The sequence below is a fragment of the Drosophila simulans genome, chromosome 3L, assembly GCF_016746395.2.
Source record: "Drosophila simulans strain w501 chromosome 3L, Prin_Dsim_3.1, whole genome shotgun sequence".
NCBI lineage: Eukaryota > Metazoa > Arthropoda > Insecta > Diptera > Drosophilidae > Drosophila > Drosophila simulans.
In genome coordinates this window covers 6,450,606-6,471,552 of record NC_052522.2, presented here as the reverse complement: position 1 = coordinate 6,471,552, position 20,947 = coordinate 6,450,606, and the positions used below count along the sequence as shown (strand labels likewise).

Below are 20,947 nucleotides of genomic sequence, written 5' to 3'. Positions count from 1 at the left end.
ACTATCCAGAAGCCAATGCAATTTTGTGAAATTAAATGTACATTTTATTATTCGTTATTGATCGAATTTGTTTTTAAATTTATAATTTTTTATCGATGCACGCATGGAGGACATTTTCCCGGTGTATGGTAATGCAACTGTTGGTCATGTCTTGAGTGTGATACGGTAAATTTGATTTATCTGCTGGATTCCAACTGGGCCTCAGGACCTTAGTGGCAGCGGGTATCCCGTGGAGGCGGTTAGCATAAGTAAGGTAAGCTCCCTAACTTTCCATAGTCTGATCCGATCCGTTTAGTCGCTTGATGGCTATTTTGGCTACGCCCTTAGAGCACTCTGTCGATCCGCCCATGATGACGAGGAAGAGTCCGTTGTGCGCAACTGACTTCCACAGGCGATCGATGGTCTTGTCCAGTTTGGCGACACTCCGCTGTGCACTGTCCAACATAAAGTCCTGCTCTGGCACGCGGAGGTTGGCAATTGTCAAGGCATTTTCCAGGGCAACTTCATTGACCTTACGAATGGCCTCCTTGGCCGTGGATACCTCGTGGACACGCACCGACGTACTGTGATCCTTGGGCGCTGCCTCTCCCGCCTTTTCGATCACCTCCTTTAGACGGGGCTGCAGCTCGCCGACCGAGACAATGGCCGTGCGCTTATCCCGCTTTGCCACATGTGCAAACAGATTGTTGGATATGGTATCGCCGCTGGATGCGTTCGCCAACTCCTGCAATTGCTTGTGCTGCGTGAGGATCTGGTCTCCGAACTCGATGCTGTTTGCCAACTTCTTCTTGACGAGCTTTAGCGTGGCTCGCGAATCCTCAATGGAATCGTGACCATCGATGTTCTCCTGGATAATTTCCTGTAAAAAGGTCCTGGCCAGATCCTTCAGCTTGGTCTTGCGTCGTCGCACCCCAGATGTGTTAAAGCACACGCTGGTGTCAATAACATACGGGTGCATCATTTTCATGGCGTTCAAATCAGAGTTTAGTGATTGCCCCACCAGGATGGCATCTGGAGGCAGTAGTTCGGACACTTCCTTTTGCACAACATTCAGCCTCTTGGTCACTTGCTCCATAATTTCTGCGGTTATGCCCGAATACTGGGTCAGATAGTCGGTGATCCGGTTATTTGGCAACACTAGCGTTTCATAAACGGTCTCGTAATTTTCGTTGACAATAGAGATTCGGGTTAGCTCGTTACAACCCGCCTCCGTGTGACACATTTCACAATCCACGCCGAACATGGGACTGCGATTGGTTACCGGCGCATACACATCCTTAGTAAACTTAAAGTTTCGGAAACGAGTGTGTAGCTCGCCCTGCAAAGGAATAGGATAGCCCTCGTCGACCATTTGCAGGGCTGACAGCAAGAGCTTAGTGCGTGGGAACTTGTCATCCTCATGCATGTCATCCGCCTCAGATTTAGTGCTTTCGATTGGAAAGATTGTCTTTACAAACAAAGTGGGATCTTTGTTCAGCTCAACAGCCGACTCCAGGGAGCCGTGTTCGTCTATCAGTCTGCGTGCCTGCACATTGGTGAGAGGAATCTGAAAGAGCAAGGGATATATTATTAGGCCAACAGGCAGTTTCATCGAAGCCCTACCTTGGCTATCTCGTCGATAATCTTCTGGCCCTCCTCCTGTGTTGGAAGCATCATCTCCAGCTTCGTGCTGAATATCCTGTTGGTGGCCTCAAAATGGGTCTCGTTAGACAGATAGTGGTAGAGAGATAGTCCCTCCAGAATGACCACCACACTGTGCGACAGACTGAGCCACTTCTCCACGCTGCACCAGCGATCCGGACGGCAGGGGCTCTTCTGGCCAATGAGAGCGCACATTAACAGGTTTTGGATGTCGGTTAGAAAGATGGGCGTGCGAGCATCTTGCGGAGTCTCCAGGGAGGCGCGCTGACCCATCTCACGCAGTCGTAGGGCCGGTACGTTCTCCAGCTCCCGTTTGCGACGTCTCAACTCCGCCGACAACTGATTGTACTGATCCTCGGATAGCGTGCCGATCTCCAGCGGCAGGCTATCACCACCAGCATCGTTATTGCGGGTTTTCTTGGTCACTGGCTCTTCAGGATCTGATGTTCCGGGGACAGGATGTGAATCCGCCTCCTGCTCGGCGTTTTGACGACGGTTTCGCGGTTTGCGTTTGCTGCCCACCAAGATGAAGCCGTCGTCCCCGTCCTCCGCCTTCGCTGCTGACTTCTCCTCCACTTCGACCTCTGCATCGCGCTTTTTGGCCAACTCTGCCTCGTGCAATCGATCGCGATCGTTGAGCTCCATCAGGTTCGCCAGGGCCGCCAGCTTCTTTTTCTTCTTCTCGTTGCGCTCGTGCTGCTTGGCGGACATTTGTTCCTTCATCCTGGAGCGCTTACCGTTCAAGCTGCAGGCGAAAATACGCAACTTTTATTAAATGAACTCGATTTTCTGAAGATTTCAATTTGTCAACACGAAGATTTAACATGTGCAACGTGTTAGTGTTACCAGATGGTAAAAACGGTTTCAGGCCCAACATAGCTGGCAGTGCCGCTATTTTCTCGTCAAATCTGGCCTCTTTCCAGCCGAAATCAATACCATACAAAAGCTGGCTGCTGCAAATTGCGATTTGTACATAAGGTTCCCTGGCGCGAGAAAGAGACAACCATAGTATACATCAACCGTTAAGATGCCGCGTGCTTTTGGTACAAGTTAAATCGTCAAACTTTACGGGCATCCAAAAATTAATGTTTTAAGCAGGAAATTAAATAAAATAAATACGCCAACATGTACGCAGCTGTTAAGCCGCTCTCCAAGTATCTGCAGTTCAAGTCGGTGCACATCTACGATGCCATTTTCACGCTGCATTCCAAAGTCACGGTGGCCCTGCTTTTGGCCTGCACATTTTTGCTTTCCTCGAAACAATATTTCGGGGATCCCATCCAGTGTTTTGGGGACAGGGACATGGACTACGTGCACGCCTTTTGCTGGATCTACGGGGCCTATGTGAGCGACAATGTGACAGTGACGCCGCTAAGGAATGGCGCTGCACAGTGCCGGCCAGGTGAGCTTGGAAATGCTTCAAAGATTCCCATTTTCAGCAGGAATTCGCCATTTCAGATGCGGTTAGTAAGGTGGTGCCCCCAGAGAATCGCAACTACATCACCTACTATCAGTGGGTCGTGCTGGTATTGTTGCTCGAGTCGTTTGTGTTCTATATGCCGGCATTTCTCTGGAAGATTTGGGAGGGCGGTCGGCTGAAGCATTTGTGCGATGATTTCCACAAGATGGCCGTTTGCAAGGACAAGAGCAGAACTCATTTGCGCGTACTAGTCAACTACTTCTCCAGCGACTACAAGGAGACCCACTTCCGCTACTTCGTTAGCTACGTCTTCTGCGAAATACTCAATTTGAGCATCAGTGTGAGTGAACAAAACTAGTAATTCAATAATCTAGGATATAACTAACTATTGTAACTATTTGTAACCCCGCAGATTCTAAACTTCCTTCTGTTGGACGTATTTTTCGGCGGTTTTTGGGGCCGCTACCGCGATGCCTTGCTGTCCCTTTACAATGGCGACTATAACCAGTGGAACATCATCACCATGGCAGTCTTTCCCAAGTGTGCCAAGTGCGAGATGTACAAGGGCGGCCCCAGCGGTTCTTCCAACATATACGACTACCTGTGCCTGCTGCCCCTGAATATACTGAACGAGAAAATCTTCGCCTTCCTGTGGATCTGGTTTATACTAGTGGCTATGCTCATTGCCCTCAAGTTTCTGTACCGCCTGGCCACCGTTTTGTATCCCGGAATGCGTCTGCAGTTGCTTCGTGCCAGGGCACGTTTCATGCCCAAGAAGCACTTGCAGGTGGCACTGCGCAATTGCAGTTTCGGCGACTGGTTCGTGCTGATGCGCGTGGGCAACAACATCAGCCCCGAGCTATTCCGTAAGTTGCTAGAGGAGCTGTACGCAGCTCAGTCCTTGTTCAAAAAACCGCCGGGAGCGGACGAGATCTAAGATCTCAGTGATGACACCAAGTTTAATCTCAATATACTGAAATAAGTATTATCATTTGAATCATCTATAGAGTAGAAGACTAAGATGACACAAACAAGAATAACATACATTAATTTTTTTCACATCGATATGTGCGTATTATCGAAGAAATAACAAACTATTATTTTTGTGCTAAGAGAAATGTGGCATTTTCACTTGTTCAGTAAATTCTCATATTTCTTAATCATCATAAATATTCTTGACCACTTTAATCATTAATTGCTTTGATATAGATTGAAAACTGTATTTTTTTTCTAATAAAAGTTGAAAGTGTAAAGAACATAAGCTATTTTCATGTCACATTTTATTGATTGGTAATTGGACACTATTGAAATTAATTATTCATCAACATATTCTCATTTACTATAACCTACACAATATTTAAACGTTCAAGTTGGTGTATGAGTATGAGTAACTAATACCTTTTTGAATGCAATCTATGTAATTAATGAGTTTATTCGTTACATACCTTGGCGACCTGGCAATTCTGCGCAGTGCGATTGTCGTCCTGGTCCACATCATGTTTGTTATCTCGAGATGCCGTGGGAAGGTCCTTGTGTTCGATTGTTTCCTGGTTCCTCCAATGACTGGCTGGATCTGGAGGGCATATACTTTCTTTGCTTGCGCGTCAATTTTTGTTAACGAAGTTCTGTGGGTTCATGGGAATACTACTGGCTAAGACACATGATTCCTGCACGTTTCATGCGCTGCTGCTACTTACATTCTGTCTGATGGTAAAATTTTGATAAACAATTTTTTACGATTTTCTAGGATAAATGCATTTGTTTTCTGTTTTACTAACGTTTCTATTTGTTTTTTATTTATATTTTTCGGTAAATAGTGTTTGTGGTCAAAGCTTTGATGTGTGGAAAAAAAGTTTTTATTTTTATGCGCTTTACGAAATTTGTAAAAAAGAAAAAAACTGATTTGGAAACTTCTGACACACAGAGTTGACAGTTAATGCTGGGCCTGCTTAGCTCACAATTCTGGATGCATGGGTGGTGGGCGGCTGGTTCGTTGCTCTGCCATTCCGAAATCCCCTTCAACTTGCACTTTTCGTCGGCCATTTCAGCTGACCTCCGCAGTTGCCGGGCCGCTTTTCATTAACCAAAAAACCATAAACTTCGAAACGTAGCAGAAAAGTGCAGCAGTGGCCGCTGGATGTGGGTCGTTTGCCCGGCTGATCCACTTTCCGGAAGCCCTTATAAGCGGCGCATTCACCACCGTCGGATTCAGTTGCTCTTTACCGGCCGGATCGCGCGGAAGTCTTCATCGTCATCGTGGTGGTTATTACCGTTCTGGATTATCGTGAATATCAAATTGCTTCGCGATTGCTTTTTGTGGATTTTTGTTTGAGTGAATCGCTGTAACCCGAGGCTCCTTGTTGCCCGGTCAATTTAACAAAGTGCTAAACACATAAATAAAAACTACGAGTGAAAGAAAATATCAGCGATTTTGTGGCGTACAAGTTTATGTGTTTAAGATGTCCAGAGCTTAAGTGAAAAATCCAGAAGATAAATTAATACAGTGAATAATGAATTACAACATGGATGGTATGTGTTACTTTGAAATCTTGAAAATAACTTCCGTACTCGTTGGCAAAAGAAAATAGGCTAAAAACATTTTTTTTTTTTGTATTGTCCAATTAATATTTTCACCCACGTCTGTGAGCATTTTAAGCCAGAAAGTGAATTCCATAAAATGGTCGAAAGTTCCAATTTATTTTGAACTTGGATCAGCATTATTATAAAAATTATTGCGAAAGTGCTGAACAGGCCAGAAAGTGCTGACCACAATAAAAAATAAAAAGTGTTTAATTATGTATGTTGAAAATAAAAGTATGTAGACTGAGTTTTTATAAAAACTGCGAACAAGACAATAAGCATACAAGTATGTAAACAGTTTAATACTTAAGCGATTGGCTAACAAAAAAACCAACTTTTAAGTGTTGAGTCAAAAACATAATTGAACTTGGTTAAGAAATTTTGTTACAATAATATTCTTAAACGGAATTCTTCAGAGATGGAGGCCACCAGGCTGCTTCGGCATCCGCGTCGTTGGTGGAGCATTGGATTCGGCAAACGGATCGTGGCCATCTCGATTCTGGTCATCATCGTTCTACTATTTTCGCTGATTTACCATGGCCTAGTGGTGGAGAAAATTGGTAAGTTTGTAAAAGAGTCTTATTAAGATTAATAATAACAAATAAAATATTCAAAGATCAAGTGCAGCAGATAGCAGCGCTGAATGCCAGGCACCAAGTGCTTATCAACCAGCCCTTTGAGGAGGATCAATCTGCCCTGTTTGTGAGTCCCCAAACTTTGCACTTCAAATTGCTCGACGAGGATATGAACAAGGATATGGAGGATAGCAAAAACAGGAGAAGAAATCATATGAGGCAAATGCTGGTTAAGTTCCGGTTGAACAAGAAACACCGCCTGCGGCGTGACTTGCATGGGTTGGATCTGTTGGATCCTGTTCGGATGGAGGCCAATCTGCAGCACCTGTACACCAAGCTGCGAAGCAAAAGAGCAAGAGAAGCCCTGAGCCAACTGGAACATGAGTTTGTCCGATGCAAGAAGCATACTCCGCAGGATTGCATGTCCGCCTTTTTGCGCATGTACAAAATGGCAAAGGAGGTGACCGAGAAAATGGAGAAGATGAAGGCCATTATGCGGGAGCAGCAACCGAAATTGGAATCAAGCAGCATGGAGTCCCATGAACAGAAGGGTACATTTTCACCGGCCGATCTGATTCAGGTGACAACTGCCGAGACCACAACGGCTGTGGTAAATGCCACTGAAAAGCCAGCGAGGACTAAGATTAAACCTTCAAGGATCAGCTGGATCATCGATGGGCACGATCATGACGAGAGTCCAGTTTATACAGATGGTGCCCCCAAGAAGGAAACAACCAAGGCACCTGGGAACACCACTCAATTGGTCGAAATTACAACCACAAAAATTGATTCAACCGCTACCGAAAGAATGACTGTGGAGAGCACTACAGAGAAGATCAGCTGGATACTGGATCACTTTGACAAGCCCCAAGAGATTTTGCGTACAACTGAGGGACCAGGGCAGCGAATTATTAGAAATGTAACCACCACATCGACATCCTCCGATCCAATACTTGACACAGAAACCACTAACAGTGATCACGTGCCCACCACGGAAAACGGATTACTATTGAATATCACTACCGATGGACCAGTGCAAACCAGGAACACCACTGCTCAGAGAAAATTGTCTTTCGATTGGATACTGGACGGAGAGGAAAATGTAGAGCCTGAAGTAAAGTCCACCAACACTACGACAAGAACTGCGACGACCACGACGACAGTTCCAACTTTGGAAACCATCATTGTCACCACAGAGCTGCCGAAAATAACTTTCGATTGGATTATTGACGGCAGGGAAGTGGTAGAGCCGCAGGAAACAAATACTGAAGTCACTGGAACCACAGCCGGACTACGTAAGATGCCATTCGATTGGATAATTGACGGAGAAGAAGTTGTGGAGCATCAGGAGAATGTCACCACCACAACCATTGCGTCAACCGTGGCAGTCAGCACAACCGAAATCAACGAGAGTCTTCATAATTCCACTGCCTATCCCACCAAGCCGAAACCGGTCAAGTTTGACTGGATCATCGATGGAGGAGAGTCCAGTGCTGAGGTAAGCAGTAGCTCCACAAGCCAACCAAAGTTGACTACTAGGGAGGCGATCAGCAATCCAGAATCACCACGATCCTCGCATCCGCTGGACAACCCTACCAGCATCGAAAACATGCTGGAGAGCTTTGAGCAACACGAAGAACAGAAACCCATTCTCAGGGTCCTAAACGGAAGTGAATCCTCCTCAGAAACCGTGACGGATGGCTACGAGCGTCAGCTCTGGCTGAAGAAGTTTGAGGATCAGGCAAGGCCAAATCAAAACGAACTCATAGATACTTTTGGAACCGCTTTAGATGCCAAAGCCCTAGACAAAATGGGACCCAAAATTAATCCACTTAACGGACACACTTGGAATGGTGAGATTAATGCTAATGCATTTTTGCTACGATAAGATAATCAGTAATATATCATTCAATTTACAGCTGCCGACGCCCAAATTCTTAGTCTTTGCGAACGAGTGGCTCTGCGGATGCGCAACAAAGTTGCCTCCATGTCAGACGGGGAGACGAAGGAGAAGGGTGAAACCTTTACGGCTTCACCCAGTGTACAGTTTACCAGTCGAGCTCCTGGCGGATTTCCGGTGTCAGGTGAAACTATGAAGGCCTCAGCACAGTTTATGTTTAACCCCAACTTCGGAATGCCCAGCATTCCCGTTTGCTTCTACATGACGCCTGCCAATTTCCGTATGCCCATGTGGTCGAATACGCCCACATTTATGGGCATGCAGGGTGCACACTTTGGAGGCTCATCGAACCCTGGCGGCGGCATATTTTTTGTGCCTCAGCAGTTTGGACCGAGCGGAAACTTTTTCGGAGGAAGTGGCGGATCCGGAGCCGGCGGACAGGGTGCCAATATCTTCTCGAAGAACGCCTCACCACAGAAACCGACAAACGGGCAGCAGCAGCAGGTCTACTGCAGCTACATGCAGAATCAATCGGGTCAGGGAGCAGGACAATCGCAGACATCCAGTCAGCAGCAGCAGGGTGGACAGACGGCTTTCTCCAATGCCAACTTCAAGATGCGTCATGCCAATCAGACAAGCACCGCCAATCAGCAGGGACAGATCATCTACGCCAGCTATGCAGGATTGCCACAACAACCCATACAGGAGCGACCCAGGTGCCCAGAGCCCGATCAGTTTTCCTGCTTTGGTCAACAGGAGTGCATTCCTGCCGCGAGATTGTGTGATAATGTGGTGGATTGTTCGGACGGCAGCGATGAGTCCGCCTGCACCTGTGCAGATCGCGTAGATGAAGATCGTCTGTGCGATGGTTACGAGGATTGCCCTATGGGCGAGGACGAACTGGGATGCTTTGGCTGCGAATCGTTGGCTTACTCCTGCTATGAAAACCCAGAGGACTTTGCCAAACGCAATCGATCTACGATTTCAATGTGCTACAGTCGACTGGAGCGCTGCGATGGATTTCTGAACTGCCTGAATGGACGCGATGAGGAGCAGTGCAGTATGTTGGTCACCGATGTGGCGGATCATATGGTGGTTAATTCATTAGCTTGGATGGAATTTTTTCTAAAACGCTTTCAAATCATTTTCAGTCCCACGGTGCATCTGCTTCTGAAGGCTACCTCTACCACAATTATCGCGGGGACTGGCATCCTGTGTGCAACAATGGTGAAAAGTGGGCGGCTTTAGCCTGCCAGATGGATGACAACAGTCGGATGGATCACTCTGCTTCGTTGAATGTCAGTTTCCAAACCCTAACTTTACCTGGTCCTTTTATTGAACCCTCGCTGCATGCTGGAGTCCACTTTGCTCAGGCCTGTCATGGACGAAATAGCCACGATTCCCTAGTAGATCATGTGGCCTATGTCAAGTGCCCCCCGATGCAGTGCGGCCTGCCCTCTAAATCATCTATGTTGGAACACTCGAAGAGAGTAAAAAGAGCGGTATCGGATTCAAAGGAAATCGTTGGCGATGGCCGAATTGTTGGTGGAAGTTATACAAGTGCACTGCAATGGCCATTTGTTGTTGCTATCTATAGGACTGGAAAGTTCCATTGTGGTGGAACCATTTATTCTGATCGTTGGGTGAGTTTGGAGTTTATACTTCAATTATATATATTTACTGATACGTTTTTTTTATAGATCATTAGCGCTGCCCACTGTGTCATAAACTTTGGAAAGTACTTCTATGAAGTGCGTGCTGGTCTCCTACGTCGCTCTAGCTACTCACCCGCCACTCAGATCCAGCCCGTCTCCCATGTGGTCGTCCACCAAGCCTACGAAAGAAGAAGTATGCGCAACGATCTCTCCCTGCTTCGCCTGCTGAATCCGCTGCAGTTCAATCGATGGGTGAAACCTATTTGCTTACCCGACAAGGGAAGAACTACAGTAGGCGACGATTGGATCTGGGGCCCCGCGGAACACACGCTATGCACGGTAGTTGGTTGGGGAGCCATTAGAGAGAAGGGTCCAAGCAGTAAGTACTGAAGCCATATACAAATAAACCACTTATATATTAACCAAATTTTTGCAGGTGATCCCATGCGCCAAGTTATCGTGCCAATTCGTAAGAAATGCACCGATCCAGAAGATCAGGCTTCAGAAGACATTTGTGCTGGCGATCCAGATGGTGGTCGCGATGCCTGCCAGGGTGATTCGGGTGGGCCTCTCTTCTGCCGCAGCGTCTCTAACCCAGATGAATTTTATCTGGCCGGAGTAGTAAGTCACGGCAATGGCTGTGCTCGTCCTCAGGAGTTTGGAGTCTACACGAGGGTCACTCTCTACCTAGACTGGCTGGAAATGGCTACTACTCCACAACTGTTGCCCAAACTGCAGCCGCTACAACTGTGTCCAGGATTTATCTGCGTGTGGGGCGGTAAGCGGTGTATTGCTAAACGACAGCGCTGCGATCGCAACGTTGATTGTTTGGGTGGCGAGGATGAGGTGGGATGCACCTACAACTTTTTGCCAGATATGGTGGGGGGCGTTCGACAGAATATCAGCACTACAACTGAGAGTGACTATCATCCAGTGAAGGAGAACAAGGAAAAGAGTAAAATGCGGGAGGTTATTCCCATTGAAGATGAAGATTTAAAGGCTGAACAAGACGAGAAAGAGTTGTTGGAAAGCACAACATCTTTGGAACAAATTGAAACAACACAGGGCCCAATAGATTTATCTTTAAATGAACAAATCACCTCAACTGCCTCAGATGATTTATCAATAACAGATGAAACCACGAGCACAGATTTTACAGTAAGTGGTTCAGCCACTAGCCCTTCCACTCTTTTGCCGACGACGACAAATCCTTCAACTTGGTTGCCATCTACAAATATTGAAACATCAACATTTGCATTTACTACAATTGAATCTGAAGCATCAACCGCACAAACAACATTACCAACTACTGTTGCTCAAACTACGACAATGCCAACTTCAACTGAAGACCTAAAGAAGCTCACAGATTTGGTCACTGAATTTATAGAGAGTACGACTTTTGAGACCACGATAGAAGTGAGGACGACTACTTTATCTCTAACCACAACAGACGCTCCAAATTTAGTAACAACAGAGGGAGTGAAGGAAACAACAACCACAGAAGACACAACCACAATTAGCAGTATCGTTACCCTTACCACCACGCCCTTAGCCACAATCTCTACTACCATTCCAACCACTGAAAAGCCTGCAGCAGTAACCACATTAGCACCAACTACTACTACGGAATCCGCCAAGACGACAACAACGCATAGTAGCAGCACTCATTCTCAAAAGGATCAAATACAAATTCCTCATAAATTTGTGTGCAAAAAGTGGGTAGTCGGGTGTGTCATTCGTTGTGTTCTGTTATAATGCCTATTGTTTTCATTTCTCAGGATGTCGCAAATTGTAGATATTATGATGCGTTGCGATCGGAAAGTGGACTGCGAGGATGGAACTGATGAACTGGACTGCACATGCAAAGATTACTTAAAGGGATCTCTGAAGGGACTCATTTGCGATGGCAAGGCAGATTGCGAGGACCTCACGGATGAACAGGACTGCGGTAATGACTGACCAAAATAATTTAATACTTTGTATTTGAAACAAATTTTTTTAGTGGAATGTCAATCAAACGAATTCCGTTGCCCGCTGTCTAAGACTTGTTTGCCGTTAAACAAACGCTGCGATAATCAATTGGATTGCAAGTTTAAGGAAGATGAAAAGGATTGCTGTATGTACAAAAATGTCTAAAAGTAGACATTTATTTAAATATATTTAAATATATAATTTAACTTGAATATCCTTTTCAGTTGCTTTGACCAATGGCCACGATGTGCACTTTGATGTGCATCAGCAGCCCAAGTTCAGCAGTACCGGAATCTTCTCCAGAAATGGCCATGGCGTGTGGCGGCTAGTCTGCGCTCATGAGACTGGCTATCACGACCACCAGGCCAAAACAGCAGATGCGGTGTGTGCTCTCCTTGGTTTCAATGGAGCTCACTACTTCAACAGCTCGGAGTTTGTGAGTCAGCAGGAAATGCAACCCATCACACCGGAGTTAAATGGAGGCAGAAACCGCATGGCAGCTCAAATTCATTCCATGGTCGATGACAATGTCCAATTTACTGAGAACGAGGTCATAATACCCGAACTGGGACCGCCATCCGCTTTAAGACCGGAGAAGGATCGTCTGTTGCCCCGCAAGTGTGTTGGCATCTATGTGGAGTGCAATCCGTACTCCAACAAAACCACACCCCTAAAAACATTCAGCGCTGGGCAAGCTGTCAAGAAAACGCAAATTGAACAGGTTCCTGTTCTGTCGCCCACCATCGAGACGCACAACACTCCCAATGTGCATTTTAAGCCGCAAATTCCGGCGATGGTTGTAAACAAAAAAGATGAAATTTTGGATCGTCTGGACAAACTCATCAAGAGTAAGAAAAACAAAACTATACTGGTTAATGAGCAGCTCCATGAAGCCATTGAGGAGTTGCACTGGCCCTGGCTGGCAGATGTCTATATGAATGGCGATCTCTGGTGCATCGGAGTGCTGATTGACAAGCATTGGGTAATGGTCCACGAGAGCTGTCTGTCTGGCATTGACTTGGAGACTCACTACGTCAGCGTTTTGATGGGCGGTGGCAAAACAAAGCGATCGGCCCACAGAAGCAATCACGAACAGATTCGGCGTGTGGACTGCTTTGAGGGGGTGCCGAAGTCCAATGTGTTACTTTTGCATCTGGAGCGCCCTGTGCGGTTTACACACCATGTGCTGCCTACCTTCCTGCCTGACAGGTGAGTTAATTAATTTGTGTTTAACATTTCAAGGCTGTAACTAATTAATGTTGCTTTTGCAGTTCCCATCAAAATCAAAGCTATGCGAGGCAGTGCATCAGTGTACTTCATGACGATGCCACAGGACGCATCAAAACCGTAGCCATTACCCGGATGCACAATGCCACCGATTGCGAATCCTGCTACAAGCTGCAGGAAAAGCAACCACCGGCTAATCTGATGCGCCTCTTAAATGTGAGTGCCGAGGATATGGCTTCCATTTCGGAGGAGGTGGAACTCATTAATGGTGTAGCTCCCACAGAGCTACCGGCCATTACCAAATTCACCAGCTGCAACCAGTTTGGGCTGAAAAATGTGAGCGATGCACATCACAATCCCAGCGATCAGGGTGTATTGGTCTGTCGGGACTCGCACACAGGATGGTTCCCAACGGCCTTGTTTAACTACAACAATTCCGATTGCCAAAGTTTTAAACAGCCATTTGGCATTAGAACGTTGGAACTGGTATACAAATCGCTGCAGGATATCATAGGTAATATCATAGGTGTGTAGCTTAAAAACTGCCAAAGTTAATTAAAATTCCCCAATAGACAAACCCAGCTGCAAAATGCTGATACCAGCCCCGGAATGCTCCACCCATCGTTGCCTGCTGGGTACCTGTTTGCCGCAGGCTGCGATGTGCAACGGCCGCTCCGATTGTCATGATGGCAGCGATGAGGAGGAAACCAAATGCCGACAGCAGAAGCAGCAATGTGCCCCTGGCGAGATGAAGTGTCGGACCAGCTTCAAATGCGTGCCGAAAAGCAAGTTTTGTGACCACGTACCTGACTGTGAGGACATGACGGATGAGCCGACCATCTGCAGTTGTTTCACATATCTGCAGTACGTTTAAGGCGAGGTAACTTAAAGTTGTGCACCTCATTAAAATTTATGTTTTTTATAGAGCCACTGATCCGTCAAAGATATGCGATGGCAAGCGAAACTGCTGGGACAAAAGCGACGAGAGTTCAGTACTGTGTAACTGCACAGCGGATCACTTCCAGTGCAGTTCGTAAGTGACCAATAAAGTCCTAAATCTAGTTGCAGTTCAATTTAATTATTTATTTAAAACAGCTCCCCTGAAGATTGCATTCCTCGTGATTTTGTGTGCGACAAAGAGAAGGATTGTCCCAATGGAGAAGATGAGCGGTATTGCTTTGGCATAGAGCACCCATTGCATCTGCAGAAGAAGGATTTCTGGTCCAATAGTCAGCACACGTACGCATTTAACTTGAATCTTTGGAGAGCAAGCATTTCATAGCTTCTTTTATAGGCAACCGGAAATAGCTCCACAGTACGGTCAAGTTATCGAACAGACCTATGGGATCTGGCATACGAAATGCTTCCCGAAAAGTAACCCCCCACAAGTGGATGAAGTGCGTGAAATATGCAAAAAGTTGGGCTACAATCCATATAGACAGCCTAGTTATCGGTTGATTGACGATGAGGAGAACAAACCCGTGCACACCTACGAGTTGGCGGATAGGCAAGGACGAAGTTTCAGCAATGAGACGCTGATGGGCAAGTATCGCGACTCAACAAAGGCGTTAATCATCAGCAAGTTCTCGCCTCTTCAACTGAATGAGCGCCTTACATTGTTCCTCAAGTCCAGCAGACCAATTGCCGAGCTGGTCAGGTGGAATGCCACCGATTCCAGCATGTGCTACAGACTGGAGATCCGATGTGCCTAAAAACCTAAAAGATGACAACATTTACTTGGTAAGAGGTTCTTTCGTACTCTCGTGATAGTCCTTTTGTGCGTTTTAGTAGCAAATAAATGCGAGAGCTGTACACATTAATTATTAATAACTTGGTTTTATTTTAATTTCGTATTATTTTTTATCAGTTGGCGCTCGCATATTGTTGCATGACTTTTATTTCGTTTGATTTTTATTTCAAGCTTTGGGGATTTGGGTACTTTCGTAATTTTAGTTTAACAAACGAGTTTATAAATGTAAAAAATCGCATTGGTTGTTATGCCAAAATTCAAACAATGTAATTAATTAATGCACTTAATTAGTGTTGGGTTTCCTTTAAATTCGTTTAAAAGACATAGGTAATCGTATATTAAGATTAGTTGTTTATGAAAGAAGGTACTTGAGAATTATAAGTAATGGCACCTATTGAGAGCAGTTAAGAAACATTTTGGAAATAAGTTAAGCTCTCTGGCGCATCGTTGGTAATATAATAATAGGTATTAGTATAAATAGTAGGGGCTTAAAGATCTTTAACGTCAGTTTAGGGAATGTATAAGAGTACCTACATAATTAAATGTATTCATAAGTCTTTGGCGCTGATTAGGATTACGTTTTCGTGAGAATTTCTAGGAGGTAATTCATTATGTATAATTAGATAAACGCAAACGTTAGTTGGGACTTGGGTTAGGCAAAGTACTTTAAAAGTTATTCGGTTTTGTTTGATTAATGTCAAAATCTCTTTGTACAATAAATAATTTTCATTTTATAATTTTAAATTGAATCACAAATGCCATTAAAGTATTATAAGTATGCATAGGTAAATGCTTAGGCTAGTGTTAATCATTTCGATTGGCGATTAGTTAGTTAGTGTGCGATTTATATGAACCACGTGTGCGTTTCTATACCCAGTACTCCGATTCCATAAAGTATTAAACTGCTCGTCATAAAAACCATTACAAATCAGCAAAAAATCGGACTATGGTTTGGAATGCGAGTTTACCTTATTTACTTTGTGTAATCCTGTAAAAACCCGCATATTTAAAAACACTCCTTTGAGTACTGGGTATCTAATAGTCGGTGCTCTCGACTATATCATTTCTTCTATTTGTATATAGTGAGCGCATTGAAAAGCGATGCATGTGTGTAGATTTTCGGTAGAGAGTGGAGTCCTCTGATTGGTTTCTAGGATTGGGTTTAATAGCACAGGCAAACAGTTTTCAACACAACCTTTGACAATTCTAAGTTTAAGAGTATATAGGTTTGTAGAGTTCGGAAGATAGCGTAATAATGTTAAAGTTTTGGAGCCCAACAGGCTACTCTATGCTAATGTTAAGCTTTAATTTTGTTCGTCTCGATTCGCGCAGGGCAAATAAATTGTAGGTGATTCTTACATTTCGTTTACGTTGTCTTGAAACACAGCAGTTTATATATTTACATATCTAACCTACTAAATTACGCTTATGATTTTATTAACTTTACTAACTACGACGTCTTTTTTTTCCGTTTCTAAAATCTTAATGGAATAGTTGGTGCGTTTTTATTTACAAATTGATTTGTTCTAGTTGTCTCATAGTGTATGGTATTTTAAAGCTTATGAAGAGTTAGTAGATTTCTTTGGATGAATTCAGATTCATTGATTGATTTGGCAACGGATATTCAGGAAGCTAATTATCCGCGTTACCAAATAAACTATCGTTGTAAATATGAGATGGTATGTAGGTGAAATTTGGTTTATTTAGGTGATACCGGCTATCATTAGAAACTTTAACAATTTGATGACCAATTTTGTTGTGTGGTTTTGCGCCTAAAATTTCCCAGCAGTTCTTTAAACCAATTTCACACAATATAAGAAAACTAAAATGTGGGGTAAATAATGTCAAACTCATAGGGGAATGATAGTCAATAAATAATTCATATATTTTGCTAAAACTGCACACACAATAGTTGCCTTAGGCGTAAAACAAATCTCTCACTTGCAATAAATAACTAAAGATTAAACATAAAATAATGGTATAAGCTCTAAAACAGCAGGCGTCCGGTAAATCTTATTAATTTGTGTGAATCGTCAAACTGTGGCTTATGCTAATTAATCATATAATAAACAACTAAAACATTTTAGTTAACGTAAAGAAAAACCTAAAGTTGAATTCACACAACATGTGATGCGTCCACAAAATCAATTCTTACTTTGACTACAACATTTCGATCACCTGAACTTCTTTAGCTAAAAGGCGGACTTTTATTCGTTTTCTAGTTTGAGGGAGCTAAAATTAGTTTGAGTTTCCGTTTCCCCTGTCTCTTCACCGATTTCTATGAAGTCCTTAAGTTTATTTCCGCTCCGCCTTTTCTTCAGTTAAGGTTGGTGGCGTGTTCTCCTGGGTCCGAACCAAATGCGATGGCAATTGCATGTTGAGCGGGTCGTTGATCCTTCTGAGATTGTACTCCAACTCCGCCGACTTTCGCTTCAGTTCGTTGTAGTGCTCCACATCGAACTGAACCTTTTTGGCGTTCCTATAAAGGGAAAGTGAGAATTCGCGATTCTTCACATCCTCCATCATATATTCCTGAAAGGGTTGAAGATATTCAATTGAAGGTTTCCAACCGAAGTTCGCCAATAAACGTACCCTCTTGGTGACACAATAGTAGGCATACATTGCCATTGTCGTCCCGTAAGTAACAAAATATGTAACGGGCTCCATAATATCCCAAGAGTATTCCCACCAAGTCAGTCGTGCCAAGATGCCAAATTGTACAGACATTAGGCCCAGACCCATCCAAGTCATAAAGTTGGTGCGACGGGCAGCCTTTTTGCTGAGTTCCAGTTTTTTCTGAAAGATCAATTCGTTTAAAAACTTATGACATTTGAACATTTGAAAACAAACCTCTTCCAGTGGTTCTAGTTCATAGCGTAGGGTCTCCAGCTCTTTGGCCAGTTGATTGCTCTTCTCCAGCTGATATTCTCCGACGTTGAATGCCTCGTAGAGCTGAACATATTTTTGGATATTAGTAAAGGTACTATACAATTTATTAAGTTATACTTCACCTGAGCAATAACCTTGCGAACATCACCCACTTTGTCCATAGACTCCAATGTGACCTTGTCACGCTTGGGAGGATTCACATCCAATGTGCGATTGTTGATTTGTATGCTGCAATTTCGTAGGATTAGTGAATTTATTCATTTATAGAAATATACGAACTATCCACCTAAACGAGTCATCCAGCAAGCTTTCGATGGTGCAGGACGACGCGATTCGCACACCATGCTTGTTGATCACCGCAGCTCGATCGATGCCCCGATCCTCAGCCCTGAGCATGGCTAACAGATCTCCAACGTTGTGGGAGATGGGTTTCAGGGCAAACTGGCAGAGTTCATTGCGACTGGGAAGTCGTACAGTCATGTGTGGCATGCCATTCACGTATTCCACATAGATGTCTTCTAAAAATAAGTAACAAATTTGGTTATTTCAAAAATTATATTATGTACATATATATTTTATTTTCCTATTTCGGCAGACATTCCTAATTGTAAATTTTTCGATGGAGTTCTACCAACTCCCTTCACTTCCCCAAACAGTTTCTCCAGTCAGATGTGTGCCACACTGTGATGCAGTTTTGCTCGGTTTTAATTAACCAAAAGCCACTCAAGGTTGTTCGCCAGCCTGGCTCAATTCAAATGCAGTTAGGCGTTCGAATTGCTTGCTGAGGCGTGACTCCTGGCACGCCTCTTTTGGAGGAAGGTGCAACAAAGCCCAGTCAGCAGGCAGTTTAGGCTTGGAAATAGATGACATAGTGGATTTTGACAAACATTTCAATTAGCGGCATATAATCGCATTCCAGCTGCAGCTTCCCCCTGAAGATGATACTCAGTTTCGGGCAGTCAGGCGGCCAACGAAAAGTTTTCACTTTGTCGCATGTGGGATTTATGCAGCCATGAAGTAGCACAAACATATATTTATCTGTATCGCTGCCACTCATGCAAGCAGCCAGCGATGCAACCACACGCCAATGCAACCACCAACACAGCACCACCGACATCTAATGAAGATTTTCTTCTCATAAGGCACACGGAGAGAAATTACTAGGAATGTAGGTTAGCAAATATATAATATATATAAAAGATATAAATACCTTATATCTCAATCTTAGGGTAACAAAAAAAAAAAAATTAAAAAAGGGCATCACTACATATTATAAAATATCTTCATCTAGCTACAGTTTCTCCCTGTGTATTAGTTTAAATCGCCTTTACCAACTGGGCTTGATTGTGAGTGTTAGCTGGGTCTGTTCAACCCATTAGCAATTGTAGTCGGCGCCAAATGTGGGTAAGTAGTGTTGTTACTGTTGCTGTTGCAGCTTGGCTAACCGTCGAAGTCGATGAAGAAGTTGGCGCTCATTGCTCGCTGGCTTCAACGATGATTATTTTCATGGACTTTGATTTTTTGGGATTTTAAACATTTTATGTTTTCTTTTTCTTTGCCGCTGCTGCTTCTTCGTAGGCTTCTGCTTCGGCTTTTATTGATAGTTTCAGATTTTTGTTTTAATTTTCAGTTAACTTTCAGATTTTCGCGCTAGCAGACGTGTGCGTCTCTATCTCTCAACGTTTGAGTGGCGGATAATTTGTGTGTACGTGGCAGTCAAGACAGCAATAAATGCAAACCTATTAAATATCATTACTCTCTGTGAAGCGAGAAACTGTGCAAATACACATCGAGTGCGGTGGTAAAAATTGGATTTATTGGACTGTTATCGTGCGGACAGCAGTTGTTGAAAGAGACATTCATCGTGTGATAAATGAAGAGACCATATAGCATTCGAAAAAGTTTAATTTACAAGCTGTGACAGCCGTCAGCAAAATGTAATAAAGTTTGTGCTGCTGTCACAGATTTTGCTGGCCCACAAATAAGGACTAATAACATAAAGGAAAACTATGAACTACCTTCCATACTTGTGTATATAATATAGTGTGGTCACAAGTTCCGAGCAAAACACGAACCAGAACCGCAGACAGCAAACGTGCTAACATTGATAATGCCATGTCAGATGTTCGCCCACGGCTTCGCTTTGATAGGCCGCAACTTTGCTTCATCAAAACTTAATAGCCAGTTTCCGCATCCCTGCCAAAACAGGGCTAACAAGTGTCAGGCAACTCGCACAAAAACCCGGCCACAGTGTGTACAGTGTATAGTGCATGAGTGGAAACACGTGGCTGGCAAACCAAATGAGGCCAGAGTTTAGACCTGAACGAGGCGACCGCTTCCGTTCGTTTCACAGGAAATGTTTGCAAGCGGCAATCAGCCCACAAATTTATAACAGTCGCCTACTTTTTGTGTGGTAGAGTGTTGGAAATACACAAGGGGCAAATTCATGAAAGATCACATCAATCAAATTTTGTTCAAGGGCAGTAAATTAAGCAGTAAGCTGTTTCTGCTAAAAAATTCTTAAACGTGACATTATCCTTTGTTTAAGGGATTTTTTTTCTGGCCCTAGCTTGTTGAACGATTTTACCTGGAAATATTTTTCAATAATGAATTTTTTTGGTTCGAAATCGAAATTTAAATCTTTCTATCACATTTAATTAAAAATGTTATTGGTTTTCTCTGTGTAAAATCCCCCATAGCCTGCAATTAACTATTATTTAAATTTTGTAAGCCCAGGGGAAAGGAGTTAAGGTAAAGCGGATTTGCGAGTTTTCAGAATTGAACCCAGCACCTAAGTTTCGTTTTCTCGATAAGGTGACTTACTTCACCTCATGGCTTAAATTATATTTTTCTAGTTCACGACGCAATCTCGAAAAATGTCTTGTAACAAATGTGTTGCAGACTTTCAGGCTGCCGTGATTTCCATATGTGCGAGGATTACTGCGAAGCAAATAACTGAGCCAAGTGTTGGTGCGTGTGCCTGTGTGCATGAGCATTGCATGATTACATGGCAGTGTCCTTCGCCACCCACACGCCCAAACAGCAATGCCGGCAAAAATTGTCCTTTGTGCATTATTAAAAATTCCGGCAACCGCCGCCTCGTGTTTGCATATTTTTTGTGATTTAATTTTTTTTGTCGTACATTTTCAACAAGATTTGCGTGCCAGGTTTTTCGCCCTTAGCCAGCGAGTTTGTGTGTGCTCCTGCATTTAAATCATATTAAAACAAACCGCACCCCAGTACGGCTGACAACATTAAATAACTGCATGCATAAAATATTCGCCAAAAACATACGCTTAAATTGAACGATAAAAAAAAAGGAAAAATCACGCCAAACTA

The 20,947-nt window shown here is 43.8% G+C and overlaps 4 protein-coding genes across 18 annotated transcripts in view; 2 read left to right on the top strand and 2 right to left on the bottom strand.

Moving 5' to 3' along the window:
* Nucleotides 1-21: 21 nt before the first annotated feature.
* LOC6737032 (small RNA degrading nuclease 5) lies at nt 22-5,019 on the bottom strand. Its single transcript, XM_016170963.2, has 4 exons — nt 4,759-5,019; nt 4,507-4,686; nt 1,603-2,386; nt 22-1,546 (listed from the first exon to the last, which is right to left on the bottom strand). Exons 2-4 carry the CDS (start codon nt 4,557-4,559, stop codon nt 263-265), a joined length of 2,121 nt encoding a protein of 706 aa, XP_016030665.1. The 5' UTR covers nt 4,560-4,686; nt 4,759-5,019; the 3' UTR covers nt 22-262.
* On the top strand, nt 2,645-4,322 carry LOC6737031 (innexin inx4). Its single transcript, XM_002083842.4, has 3 exons — nt 2,645-3,043; nt 3,100-3,401; nt 3,474-4,322. Exons 1-3 carry the CDS (start codon nt 2,767-2,769, stop codon nt 3,996-3,998), a joined length of 1,104 nt encoding a protein of 367 aa, XP_002083878.1. The 5' UTR covers nt 2,645-2,766; the 3' UTR covers nt 3,999-4,322.
* A 193-nt stretch (nt 5,020-5,212) lies between the features above and the next one.
* LOC6737030 (serine protease nudel) lies at nt 5,213-14,789 on the top strand. The gene is made up of 15 exons (XM_016170099.3): nt 5,213-5,590; nt 6,058-6,201; nt 6,258-8,069; nt 8,136-9,208; nt 9,268-9,759; nt 9,817-10,150; nt 10,208-11,486; nt 11,550-11,719; nt 11,774-11,887; nt 11,967-12,951; nt 13,014-13,483; nt 13,542-13,833; nt 13,895-14,002; nt 14,065-14,208; nt 14,264-14,789. Exons 1-15 carry the CDS (start codon nt 5,572-5,574, stop codon nt 14,679-14,681), a joined length of 7,854 nt encoding a protein of 2,617 aa, XP_016030664.1. The 5' UTR covers nt 5,213-5,571; the 3' UTR covers nt 14,682-14,789.
* Nucleotides 14,790-16,580: 1,791 nt separating this feature from the next.
* LOC6737027 (calcium uniporter protein, mitochondrial) overlaps nt 16,581-20,947 on the bottom strand; it is a 41,955-nt gene continuing 37,588 nt past the window's right edge. For 11 of the 15 annotated variants that reach the window (XM_044923012.1, XM_044923008.1, XM_044923009.1 and 8 more), the window contains 5 exons: nt 17,895-18,126; nt 17,731-17,836; nt 17,570-17,671; nt 17,312-17,515; nt 16,581-17,251 (listed from right to left, as the gene is read on the bottom strand). In XM_044923012.1, the coding sequence (XP_044778947.1) occupies nt 17,015-17,251; nt 17,312-17,515; nt 17,570-17,671; nt 17,731-17,836; nt 17,895-18,126 (881 nt within the window). In that variant the 3' untranslated portion in view covers nt 16,581-17,014. The remainder of the gene's footprint in view (nt 17,252-17,311; nt 17,516-17,569; nt 17,672-17,730; nt 17,837-17,894; nt 18,127-20,947) is intronic. The other 4 variants (XM_016170959.3, XM_044923015.1, XM_044923016.1 and 1 more) reach the window with 1 other exon arrangement.

Excerpts from the sequence above, each read along its gene's own strand:
- LOC6737031 (XM_002083842.4), top strand. The coding sequence starts at position 2,767 with ATGTACGCAGCTGTTAAGCCGCTCTCCAAGTATCTGCAGTTCAAGTCG. Across the intron at positions 3,044-3,099 it reads CGCTGCACAGTGCCGGCCAG|ATGCGGTTAGTAAGGTGGTG; the intron begins GTGAGCTTGGAA and ends TCGCCATTTCAG. Across the intron at positions 3,402-3,473 it reads TACTCAATTTGAGCATCAGT|ATTCTAAACTTCCTTCTGTT; the intron begins GTGAGTGAACAA and ends GTAACCCCGCAG.
- LOC6737032 (XM_016170963.2), bottom strand. The coding sequence starts at position 4,559 with ATGATGTGGACCAGGACGACAATCGCACTGCGCAGAATTGCCAGGTCG. Across the intron at positions 2,387-4,506 it reads AGAATTGCCAGGTCGCCAAG|CTTGAACGGTAAGCGCTCCA; the intron begins GTATGTAACGAA and ends TTTCGCCTGCAG. Across the intron at positions 1,547-1,602 it reads TTATCGACGAGATAGCCAAG|ATTCCTCTCACCAATGTGCA; the intron begins GTAGGGCTTCGA and ends TTGCTCTTTCAG.
- LOC6737030 (XM_016170099.3), top strand. Across the intron at positions 11,487-11,549 it reads CATAAATTTGTGTGCAAAAA|GATGTCGCAAATTGTAGATA; the intron begins GTGGGTAGTCGG and ends TTCATTTCTCAG. Across the intron at positions 11,888-11,966 it reads GGAAGATGAAAAGGATTGCT|TTGCTTTGACCAATGGCCAC; the intron begins GTATGTACAAAA and ends TATCCTTTTCAG.